This window comes from Notamacropus eugenii, chromosome 3 (assembly GCF_028372415.1).
Source record: "Notamacropus eugenii isolate mMacEug1 chromosome 3, mMacEug1.pri_v2, whole genome shotgun sequence".
In the NCBI taxonomy this organism is placed as follows: domain Eukaryota; kingdom Metazoa; phylum Chordata; class Mammalia; order Diprotodontia; family Macropodidae; genus Notamacropus; species Notamacropus eugenii.
In genome coordinates, this window is record NC_092874.1 from 1,859,851 (window position 1) to 1,871,315 (window position 11,465).

An 11,465-nucleotide genomic window follows, 5' to 3' on the forward strand; every position below is an offset into this window, starting at 1 on the left:
CCTGGGGGCCTACGGGGGCGAGGAGCAGAAGGAAGGGACGCTCTCATTCTCCCTGACCGTCCCACGGACTATAACTAAGCAGAGGATTGGCCCTCGGGGCTCCGACTCCCCCGACTTCGCGTCACTAAGAGCGCAATTGGCTCCGGGTTTGACGGACACTCGCTGGGTCGGGGGCGGGACAGGGAGAGGAGGGGCAGGGGGGAAGGGGGTTGCAGCAGTAGCTAGGCGGGGACTCATTGAATATGGATCAGAAAGTGCAGTGGGGAGAGTGTCACGTGGCTCCGCGACCGGGATAAATAGGGGTTGGGCGGGCGCTGAATCCCTCCGAGCTCCCCAGTACCTGCGTACGCCCGCTACCGTCTGTCGGTCCGGGCTCAGAAGCGGAAACCGGCCTCCACCAGTGAGCCAAGAAGAAGACAGGGAGGTAGAGAGAGATCGCCGCCGCCGGGAGGAGGTAAGAGTCCCTCGGCTCCACGCTGTCTAAGGTGCTCGCTGCCTGTCCGGGATTCTTAGCGAGGTTCTCAGGGCAAAGTCTCAGCGATGCTGTGGATGGACGGACAGTATAGGATGGGGGAGGTTTCCAAACACCGAAGGAGAGGCGGAAAGCCTGTGGAACCTCGGGGTCAGGTTACCTGGGTTCGAATCTCCCTGCTCCTCTACTTGCTGCCTCTGCATGGGGGGCGGGGGGGGGGGGGGAAGGACAGGGGGGAAGGATTGGACTAGGAGACGTCTAAGGTCTCTTCCAGTACTGAAGTTGGTGATTCTGGTGTGGGTGTGGGTTGGTGTGTGTGTGGTGGTGGTGGTGGTCATGGTGGTAGTGGTGGTGATCCTCTCAGAACTCCGGGAGACGTGTTCCTCCTCCCTCGTTTTTGAGGGAACACCAACTCTGCCCTTTGGGTGCCAGGCTCCGCAGACACCGGCTCGGTGTCCAGCCCTGGGCCAGGACCTTCTCCATTTGACAGACAGAACTCGCTCCCGCTCCCACATTCCCAACATGAAAATTCTGGTGGCTCTGGCGGTGCTCTTCCTCGCGTCCGCTCAGGCTTTTGCCGATGAAATGGGCGCCAACGACGATCTGAACTACTGGGCCGACTGGTCGGACAGCGACCAGATCAAGGTGAGTAGCGGTGCCGGCTGGGCTCGGTCCTGCCGGGCTGGGGCTCCGGAGATAGCGCTTGGCTTCTGCCCCGACGGAAGCGCGTAGAGCGCAACCTAGGCTGGCGTCCCGCACAATAGGCGCCCTCGAACCTCCAGGCTATACGCGCAATCTAGGGTCAGGGCAGATGGCCTGCGCTGGCCCAAACCTAGAGATTCCCGGCTCTTAGCCTGTCCATTACGTGCGCCATCCTATCCCCCGCAGTGCTCAGTGCTTCCCATGGGCCCCAGCGGAGAGGGGAGCAAGTCGAATAAGAGAATGGAAAAGGAGGGGCGGCAGCTGTGCACCTATGCCCCAGCTAAATTACAGCGCTCCGGGGGAGGGGGGAATGAAGGAGGGGAGAGGGGAATTGGAGGAGGGGGGAGGCTGAGTAGAAAGGAGGAAGCGGAGAGCAGAGCTCAAAGCCCCCGGCTGTGATCAGTGGGCTTAGGCGAATGTAGAGCACCTTTGTGCAATCATATGTGAGTGTATGTGCACCTGAGTGTGTGATGGAGTGCTGCACAGGTGTGTGTGTGTGTGTGTGTGTGTGTGTGTGTGTGTGTGTGTGTGTGTGTGTGTGTGTGTGTGTGTGTGTGAGAGAGAGAGAGAGAGAGGGGGGGGGGAAGAGAGAGAAGGGAGGAAAAGAGAAAGGGGGGGAGAGAGAGGGCGGAGGAGGAGGGAAGGAGGGAGGGAGGGGCAGGGGGGAGAGAGAGAGAGCATTTAGGATTAGAGGGAGAAGGAAAGAGAGGAAGGGAGGGAGGGAGTTAGAGAGACAGAGACTGCGTGTCCTCACAGACGAGCTACAGCCAAGAAAGGGGTAACTTGCTGCAATGTCCAAAGCGATGAGTCGGGTGCTATACCTCGGTCCCAGCCTTCTTAGAAGTCCAAGCCCAAGAGACAGCTCGTGAGCTGACAGGCATGTCCTCAGGGGTCTGTCGAGCCCTGGCTCCCTCTCAGGCTCCTTCACCCTACGGATCCCTCCCTCAGTTAGCGGGGGAGCCCTAAAGCCGCAACATTCTAGGGTGGGGTGGGAGCTCAGGTCTCAGGTCCAGTGCCTTGGGGTCACTCAGTGGCCAGTCCCGCTGTGATGCAATTCCCGAGAACAGAGGCTCTTCTCGGGCCTACAGAGATGTTCCTCTCCTCCCTCCATTCTCCAGCTGCGACTCGAAAAAAAGGAAAGGGGAGATTCCTTTTTCTCAAGGTCTGAGGAGGGGGCTCCTGGAGACAAATGAGAGAAAGGGGGTGTCGGGAAATTAGGGTCCCTAACCAGACCGACCTGAGCTGGTCAGTAGTCCAGAGCAGAGTCCTCTGGGAGGAGTTACTCTTTGGTGCCAGAAACTGCAGTATAGCCCTTTCCCCCTGAGTCCTACAGCAAATGATTTGTTGACCCACCTTGGATTTGGGGCAGCTAGGAAAAAATCCAGCCCCTTCCTCCTCCTCCCTCTTCCCTCCTTTTCTTTCCTCTCTTTCCTTCTCCCCTCCTCTCTCCTTTCTGCTTCCCTCCCCTCTTCTCCATTTCTCTCCTGTTGCCTCATCATTCTTCTTTCCTTATCTACCTTCCCTTTCTGTCCTCTGCTCCCTAAATCCAAACCCAGGTCAGGGCCCTCTTCCCAGTGAACTCTGTAGTCCTGGTCTCAAGGATTAAGGAGGGTACAAACCCCACCCCCCTTCCACATTGCTCCAGTGATGCACCAGCTGTCTCTGTCTCTCTGTCTGTCTGTCTCTTTCTCTGTCTGTCTGTTCTCCTGCCCTCCCCCACACACCCACACACACTCATCCCCCCCAGGAAGAGCTCTCCGAGCCCTTTGAGCATTTCCTGCAGAGAATTGCCAGGAGACCCAAGCCTCAGCAGTTCTTTGGGTTGATGGGCAAACGGGATGCTGGTAAGTACCCAAGCCCTTCTCCTATAGCTGCTCCAAAGAGAAGCCTGGAACCCCTCAGCCCTTCCTTCCTCCCTTAGACTGGGGGGAAGGGGGAGCTCTGTCCTGATCTTCTCCCCATTTCTTACTTGATTCTGAAAAGAGCCACACAGGAACCAGTCCCTCTCCGCCGGCCTCTTACATGCACTCTTCCAACACCCAAGAGACTGAAATCCCCAGGATAGGAGACCCTTTACCTTGTGAGTGGCCTCACCATCCCTGGGAAGGAGGAGGGGGGTGGGGCAGAGCGCTCAAGGGCAGCACCCATCACAGACACCATCTTTGGTGCACAGATTGGCCGACAGACATAGACAATAAACTTGGATGCCCATTGGATAACATCCTAGCTCCAGCCTCCATATCCTTGATGAAATTCATACTATCCTTTCTACTTCTACCTGGTTAATGTCAATTCATTTTTTGTCAGATTCCTCAGTTGAAAAGCAAGTGGGCATGTTAAAGGCTCTCTATGGTAAACATCTCCCCAACCCCTACCCAACTCCCAGCATTTTACTCTTGGGCACTCACGCCTGTGTGCACATTAGCTGATGAGTGGAAATCAGACCCTGGCTACTCTAGTCATTCATCTATTTCTGTTGGGGTGGGTGATGAGGGGAGAATTTCTTGAGGTTAAAATTTTAATTATTTAGCTTTCATTACTAATCTTTGGGTTGGCTGGAAATCCCCAATGTGATTCATTCTCCAGCCTCATAGGGCTGATCTAACTGTTGTCATCTTCCATGAGCCTGTTTTCTGACACTGTGCCAAGCTGTCCAGGTGCTGTCCAGGTGCTGACCAGGCAGCTGTCCAGGCAGTTGTGCAGGCAGCTGATCAGGTAGTGGTACAGGGAACTGACTAAGTAGCTGTCAAGGCAGCTGTCCAGCATGACTTGTTCTTTGAACGCTTGAGCCTATTTGTGCTCACTAATCTCTTTCATTCTTTCCCCTAGGGCATGGCCAAATATCTCATAAAAGTAAGTTTCAATATTATTTCAACATTTGTCATGATTATGAGACAATTTGTATCATACTCATGTATCAGTTTCTCTTGTTTGGGTGCATGTAGCTACTCGTGATGCTGCTGGTCAGGAGGGGACATAGCCTTCATGTGACTTCACTCAGAATGAGCTTTCTGGAAAATCAATGGCTGGGATTCTTTAGGCTAGGTTTTCTGGTGCTTTTTAGAGATCAGAGGGATGAACATCTGTGGGGAACCTGAGAACAGGGCTCTAGGAAAACCTCCACATGCTTATTAGTGCATCATGCCCTCTGAAAGATTCTAAGTTCAAAGATGGCAGAGACCTAAACTGTGTCTCTCCTTCAGTCCCTGACACTGTACTCTATGTAAAAACATATTTAGGTTTGTGTCATCTTGTTATCTGAACATTCAGACCCTAGGAAGGAAGGAGAATTCTTGAGAGACTCAACAAATTCTGTTGAGTGTCCAACTATCATTTTACAACTGGAATCCTGGTGGCTTCTGACCAGTCGCTTGGCTCAATAAACATGACCAGAAATTGATGAATTTCCAACAGATCAAGTTGGTGTCTGGATGGAAAATGATTACTCCCTGTTATCCAGAAGGGATGAAGTTTGATTAACCCCTTCTTCTGTGGGTAGTCCCACCTAGGACACAGGGAAATGTCTCCCAGGTTCAAGGGAGAGGGCAGACATTGAAGCCTACCTTCACAGGCTTCTCAAAGGGCCACAGTCTCTGTTGGTTAGTTCTCCCCCTGGATTTCCAGGGGATTCTCCAAATGAAACCCCCAAATGTAGCTGAGGATCTAGCTGAGGATCTAGAAACTTCTGCCCTCAGGGAGGTGAGATAGGTCTATATACCTTAGCTTATTGTTGTTGGGATGTGGGATGTCTGAGCTAAACTGGAGCTAAAAATAAAACCCGGCCTTTGAGCTGGAAGGGACCTTTAAGGGCAATCAGACAAGGCTCCCCCTCTACAGATGAGGAAATCAAGGCCCAGACACTTAGACTTGCCCAAGACCTCCTAACTAGTAAATGGCAGAGCTGGGATGTGAAGCCAGATCATTCAGCTCCAAAGGCTTTCAACAAGGGAAGTTCAGCTGTCTAAGAGGACAGAATTTCTGTCATTAGTCATATTCTGCCTACAGGAGCATTGATAGACTAAGCTAATGGCCCCAGTAAGAAAGTTCACCAAGATGAAAGTAAAGCACTCTTGCTTCTGAAGCCCAGGGAGATTCAGAATTATCTTTTCTAAAGAATTGGTCTTCAAAGGGGCTGACAGAGACTTAGATTAGTTGGAAAAGAGCTTTGTTGATCTAATATCTGGAGCTTCATACTCCTTCTCCAAAAGGTGCCTGAGACCCTCCTCATGTGATCTAGCACATTCAATAGATTAACTCCTGGAGACTCCTGCTTCATTTATAAACTGCCCCCTTTGGGGGTTCACTGGCCGTCTCTCCACTGTTGCCTCATGGACAGTCACATTCCCAAAAGCTCCTTGGTGAATGTTAAGAATAAATACCAGCTAAGTCTAAAGCAGAGAGGTTTGGCAGTAGCTGTAGACATACAACCCTTCCCTGCTCCACTTACTAAGGTAAGGCAGTACTGATCTCTTCCCAAAGGTCAGAAGATTCTGCACAGCCTTTGGTACATGGTTCTTCACCTGCCTGCCTGTCTCCTGGACAGACAGAGCTTCCAGCCTGCAGCTACCCATCTGCTCTAGACTTATTATAGGGACCAGCCTATACAAAGGAAGCAGGACCTGGTCCTTTCAAGTGCTCAATTAGGGAAAGCAAGAAATAGTTGGATTCCTTTCCATCAACCTAACCTAGAAAGAAAACCCCTCTAGCTGATTCACTTAGGAGCAATTTAAATTTTTTTATAAGAAAAAATTAATTCTGTACCCAAACAAAAAGTATTTGGTGATCCTTAGACTCTGGAACATATGTGGGCTTCTCCATTTACCTGCCCATGGGTTTACCTATAGGAAAGAGTCATGTTTCCACTTCAGCAACTGTCCCAATGGAGACAAGTTTGATCAGGAGAGAGAATGTCTTTTCTTACTTTTTCTAATCACAAGAATTCTTTACATATTTCAACACCCCAACATATATTTTTTCAGGGCATAAAACAGATTCCTTTGTTGGACTCATGGGCAAAAGATCTTTAACTTCTGGTACGTATAACTCTTAACTAAAACTAGAGGTAGCATCTTAAATCTGTAACCGCTTTTACCGCCCACAACCCCTTTCTCCAAGTATTGAAATAGAATAAGAAACTACAGAGTTTGCTTATATGGACCTAAAATTAAGTGTCACTGTGAGGTGCTCATGTGTGGTGACCCAAGCAGAGAATGATAAGGATCCTTCCTTCCCAAAGGCAGCCTGGTCAATGTCAGAACCCTGCTAAAATGCATCTTTCAGCTAATATGTTCTTGCTTTTTCTTTAACTGGAAAAGCAAGCTCCAGGGAACCTCACTGTTGCATGGAAAAAATTCTTCAAGGGCTTAAAGATCAAAACTTAAGGTTGAGTTTCATGTGTTATCAAATAGAAAGCCTCCCAAGATGTTATCTAGCTGGAAGCTTTCTCATGCCTCGCCTTCAATATTGCTGGTGATAATGACTAGGATGATGACATGAGAAGAGGTACAATGACAAATCTACCCCCTTTCTAGTCAAAGACTGTCCCAAGCTTAAAGGGGAGCTTGAGAAGTAGTCAGGTTGTCCATTTCTAGAGCTTTGGCACTGTCAGACCAAGGAAAATACTGCCCATTTTTCAGGATCTCAAGAGGTCCAATGTCCTTTGGAAATCTATTCTCACCCTGGACAACTTTCTGCTGTCCATTGTAGCCCAGACCCTTTTCTTCTTCTGTGTTCAATAAGGACTAAGGAAGCCTGGTCATCTTATTTCTGAAACCCCTGATATGTTTGGAGAGTTTTGTTGTTGACTTTCATGTCAGCCTTAGCCTATCGAGATTAAGTAACCTTTTTCTTTCTCCGTAGTGGATATGAATCCTTCCCAAACTGCACTTGAATTTCATAAGTTGCTCCTAATGACAAAAGGGTGTGTGAGCCCAGGTGTCTCTTTTTAAAGGAAATCTCTACAGTGTAAAATGGGAAAAGTCTTAGATGATTGAAAATGCTTGGAATAATCAGCATGAACCATTTTAATGCTCTGAAAAGCTGAGATAACCTTGGAGACCAAAATGTTGTAGGTATAATAAATTAAAAAATCAAATAATTAGAGGGAAATGTTTTAGGAACTGGAGTTTTGAGGAGTTTGTTCTGCTTTGGTTTAGGGCTTGTGTTCTTCTTTTTGTTGGATTTGTTTTGTCCTGAAGTAACTGGACAATAAACATGGCTTCTATTTGGCTCTGGATACTAATCTCCATGTACAGGGGCAACCCAGGCACCAGAAAAAATGCTTTAATGCCCACAAAAATCATCTGTGGTGTCCCAGTCCCAATTAGTCAGGCTACTCTTGATTGCTTTTTTCATTTGTCTTCCTTTAGTAACTGCATTCCAGGATGCCAAGGCCAACAGATAAGGCCCATGGCCACACTGTAAGGGGTGGGCATATTTTTAGGTAGATCTGTGAAACAACCACAAACTTTCAATCCTAGATTTGGGTTAGGAATCAAATGAATGGGCTTCTGGGCAGCTTTTCCTAATAATGATGAGGAGTGTCAGACTTGTCTCTGGCTGATCTCGAGAAGTCAAGAGACAAGAGCCTAAGGCTGGCTTTCCTGCCCTCCATAATGGCCCCAGGTCGGTGGCCCAGAGATAGAAATGGCATTTGCTTTGGCTTCAGAAAATGGAGGTCATGGCACCAGCCTTCCAACACTAAGGAAATTAATCAGCAAATATCTTGTTCACTTTAAATCTCTTGAGTAACTAGACAGGGCTTTTAACTGAAAGAACACAAGGGAAGATCATACCTTTGTCCTTTCTATGACATGTTGAATTAAAATGAGTTTGTCTGAAATTAGAAATGATAGAAGCACAATAATGCGCCGCCATGTGGCGATGATGAAGCGTGCTACCCACCTCCAGGCGGAGAGGCGATGCCCTCCTGGAGCAGACTGAAGCATGTTTGCTTCTCTCTCTCCCCTCTCTCTCTCTCTCTCTCTCTCTCTGTCTCTCTCTCTCTCTGTCCTCCCTTCTTTCTCTCTGTTTCTGTCTCTCAGTCTCTCTCTATGTCTCCATCTCTGTGTCTCTATCTCTGTCTCTCTCTGTCTCTGTCTCTCTCTCTCTCAGTCTCTCTGTCTCTGTCTCTGTCTCTCTCTCTGTCTCTGTTTCTCTCTCTCTCTCTCTCTCTGTCTCTCTCTCTCTCTCTAAATGAGGGAATCTATTTTGCATGACTGTATATATTTTTAATAGATTTTGTTTCTCTTGCCGTTTCTCAATGGATGAGGGAGGGAAGACAGAGAGGAAAGGGAAAGGAATTCCACAGTGAAAATAACAATTAATTAGAAAAAAGAGTAAATGATCCAAACAAATTTGCTCTCAATTCACACACAGATTGGGCCATTTTTTTTTGTTTGTTTTAAAGTCTTGGTTGCCTCACTCACACCTGGAGAATATCTTTCATGGCTATTTAGCATATTTTTCACAAACTGTTCAGAATGGGCTTGGGTTGTATCTACCCATCTAAAATTAAATAGAGGACTAAGTCAATTATCTAGATAATCCCCCCTCCCTGTACAAACCTCTCAGGGCTTAATTATCTGTAGATTTTTATGTGACATTTCAAATTTGTTCTAATAATTTCTTTAGTTCCCAATGGGGCATGTGTGTGTGCATGTGTGTTGCCCCAGAATTTCTTCATTAATCATAGGTTTGGGGGCAAGCTTTCCACAGATAACTATGGAGAAGCCCCTCCTCTCCATAATGATCATTCTGAAATCACAGCCCTTTGTCTGGTGACTGAGGCATTACTGATCAGGGTCCCAAGAGAAACAGTAGCTGGAATCTTCATGGTAGCTAAGACCAAAACCCCAGCCCAGTTCCCCCAGGATGGGGGAGCCACAGTCAAGAGACCACCCAGCTTAAGTCATGTTCCCATTTGATGGGGAAAAAAACCTGTATTCTCTTAAGCTGGTTAGAGAAGTGGGAACATGGGAACCCACCAAGGATCTCCTGTTACTTACAAAGCAACTGTCCAAGGGGAGCAGGTGGCACATTCTGTTCATTTCCCTTTTTTAACATAGATTTTTATTGATATCTATTGTTTTTGCATCAGTTTTAACTGCAGGACAATAACATCTGAGAAGAGAGGTGAACATTTAAAAAGGAAGAGTAAAGGAGGTAGGGAGGGAGATAGGAAGGAAGGAAGGAAGGAAGGAAGGAAGGAAGGAAGGAAGGAAGGAAGGAAGGAAGGAAGGAAGGAAGGAAGGAAGGAAGGAAAGAAGGAAAGAAGGAGGGTAGTAGGGAGGGAGGGCTCTTTGGTAGTACCATTAGCTCTGGAAAGCCATTAAAGCATATGGAGGTAACTCTCTGGGTGGCTCCTTCCAGGAGGTACAGGACACAATGAACCCCTCCACCAAACCTAAGGCCATTTGGTTACAAGACAGCACCTTGTTTAAAGCTGGCCTCTTATCAGGGGAGAAGATGTCCTTTGCATGATAGGGTAGCAAGCCTAGCCTTCAATCCCCAGTACTTATCCTGCTGCCTTATCATTGTACTTCATCCTCCTGGTATCAGCCATGGCTGGGCCCCAGCTCAGACATGAGAAGCAATCTCATGCTTACCAGGTAAGTGAACAGAAACTCTGGAGGAATAGTGTTTGATCCAGGTACAAGAAGGAAGAAGACGGGAGAAGAGGGCAAGTTGATGTCAAAGATTTTAGAAATATCTAACATTGAAGAATGTTTCTGCATTGGTTGGGGTGAGAGCCAGTATTTCCTAGCCCTTCATTTGATTTGCTCATCAAGTACTTTGCGGATTACATAAGATCCCTTCTGTCCTTTTAGGGTCCTCAGAATGGAGCACAGCACAGAACTATGAGAGAAGGCGCAAATGATGCCTCATCTAGCAGCCTTCCATCAGCATCATGGGCTCCGATGGCCCAACGAGGCCTCCTTGAAGATCCTCACTAGACAGAAGGATTATTTATTTAATAACACTTGTGGTTTTCAGTTGTAAATCCAATCAGACAGTTATTTTTCATATTGTGACATGACCCCCATTGGATGAATGTTTTCTAGCTCTAAGCTGCATCCTTCAGAACTGGAAGCCCTGATATCTCACAACCAAGCACATGATTGGCTATGAAGCTGTGCTTCTGGTGATGACTTGTTCACCCAGAAAAATAAATGTTTTGGTTAATGAAGTAAGATTTGCTTTGCCACTGATGTAGTGCAGACCCTTTCCACTGTGTCTCCGTGGCTAAGATGTTCTGTAATTGGGGGATCAAAATGTATTTGTATCGCTGCAGTGTGTCTCATGTTTTCTGACTAAATATACGAGACAGAAAGAGAGAAGGAGGGGAAGATGACTGGAAGGAGTGAGACAGAGAAGGAATGAGAGCATTCACTGGCATGCTGGGCTTGGAGGGGATTCCTAGAGTTTCATTTCATGGTAGGAAGTTTTATTGTTGTCCAATGTTTTCCATTAAAAATACCACCCAGCAGCACTCTGGACATTTTGCCTCCTCCTTTTTGCCCAGGGCAGTAACATGATCATTGTAAACCAGACTCTACCAGCAAGAAGGGAATGCTGGTGTTCGACTCATCTCAGCAGCCACCAGGGCCAATCAAGCCCCTATCCATCATTTTCTGAGGAAATGACAATTAACAGAAGAAGAAACTGAGAGAGCCCAGCTGGGGAAGGGACCTTGCTGGTAAACGCACAGGCAGGAAGTAGCAGAGCCACTTGATCCCAACTCTAACATTCCAATTAAAGGCTCTTTGCCTGGAGATGGAGCAGGACATGGGGTGGAGCCTCCATAGGGTTCTAAAATATGGCAGAGGAGACACATTCATGAGTCTCATTTGCAGGTAAACTAGGAGCCAGTTCTCAAGGCACATTCCAGATTGGACCAATCCAGCCTTCATTCTACCTGAGTCATGACTCTTCAAGCCCATAAGTTTTTCAGTCAGTTACTGAAGCACTCCATGAAACTTTGAAAAATCCCCAGAAGTTATTTGAGACAAAGGTGACAATCTTTACTCTCTTAAGGGGGTAAGCCTAGAAAGTTCTATGTACTCGAAAATCCTCTCTTTCAGCCCTGGCTGTCACCAGCAAGAGAGGACTTCCCACCCCAACCCAAATGCAGATGCTGCACAGGAATTTTCTTGGCTCCTGGGTGCATTGCCATGAATGACCGTGGAGGTTAGAATTGGAAGTAGAGGAACCCAATAGATTAAAAGGCACAATTGTACAGAGTTAGTGAGTGTGTGAGTGTGTGTGTGCGTGCGTGTGTGTGTGTGTGTGT

General features: G+C 47.6%; 1 protein-coding gene across 7 annotated transcripts; it reads left to right on the forward strand.

The window, feature by feature from the left end:
- The first annotated feature begins 326 nt into the window (after nt 1-326).
- Nucleotides 327-10,664, forward strand: TAC1 (tachykinin precursor 1). Of its 7 annotated transcripts, none has more exons than XM_072650758.1 (7): nt 329-454; nt 963-1,117; nt 2,922-3,018; nt 3,482-3,526; nt 4,004-4,027; nt 6,154-6,207; nt 10,003-10,664. In XM_072650758.1, exons 2-7 carry the CDS (start codon nt 995-997, stop codon nt 10,050-10,052), a joined length of 393 nt encoding a protein of 130 aa, XP_072506859.1. In that variant the 5' UTR covers nt 329-454; nt 963-994; the 3' UTR covers nt 10,053-10,664. The 7 variants fall into 7 exon arrangements, with proteins under 7 accessions (XP_072506862.1, XP_072506859.1, XP_072506861.1 ...); XM_072650759.1 differs by having other exon boundaries at nt 367-454; nt 967-1,117; XM_072650761.1 differs by lacking the exon at nt 3,482-3,526 and having other exon boundaries at nt 327-454; nt 967-1,117.
- The last annotated feature ends 801 nt before the right edge of the window (nt 10,665-11,465 follow it).

Excerpts from the sequence above, each read along its gene's own strand:
- TAC1 (XM_072650755.1), top strand. The coding sequence starts at position 809 with ATGGTGGTAGTGGTGGTGATCCTCTCAGAACTCCGGGAGACGTGTTCC. Across the intron at positions 1,118-2,921 it reads CGGACAGCGACCAGATCAAG|GAAGAGCTCTCCGAGCCCTT; the intron begins GTGAGTAGCGGT and ends CATCCCCCCCAG. Across the intron at positions 4,028-6,153 it reads TGGCCAAATATCTCATAAAA|GGCATAAAACAGATTCCTTT; the intron begins GTAAGTTTCAAT and ends ATATTTTTTCAG.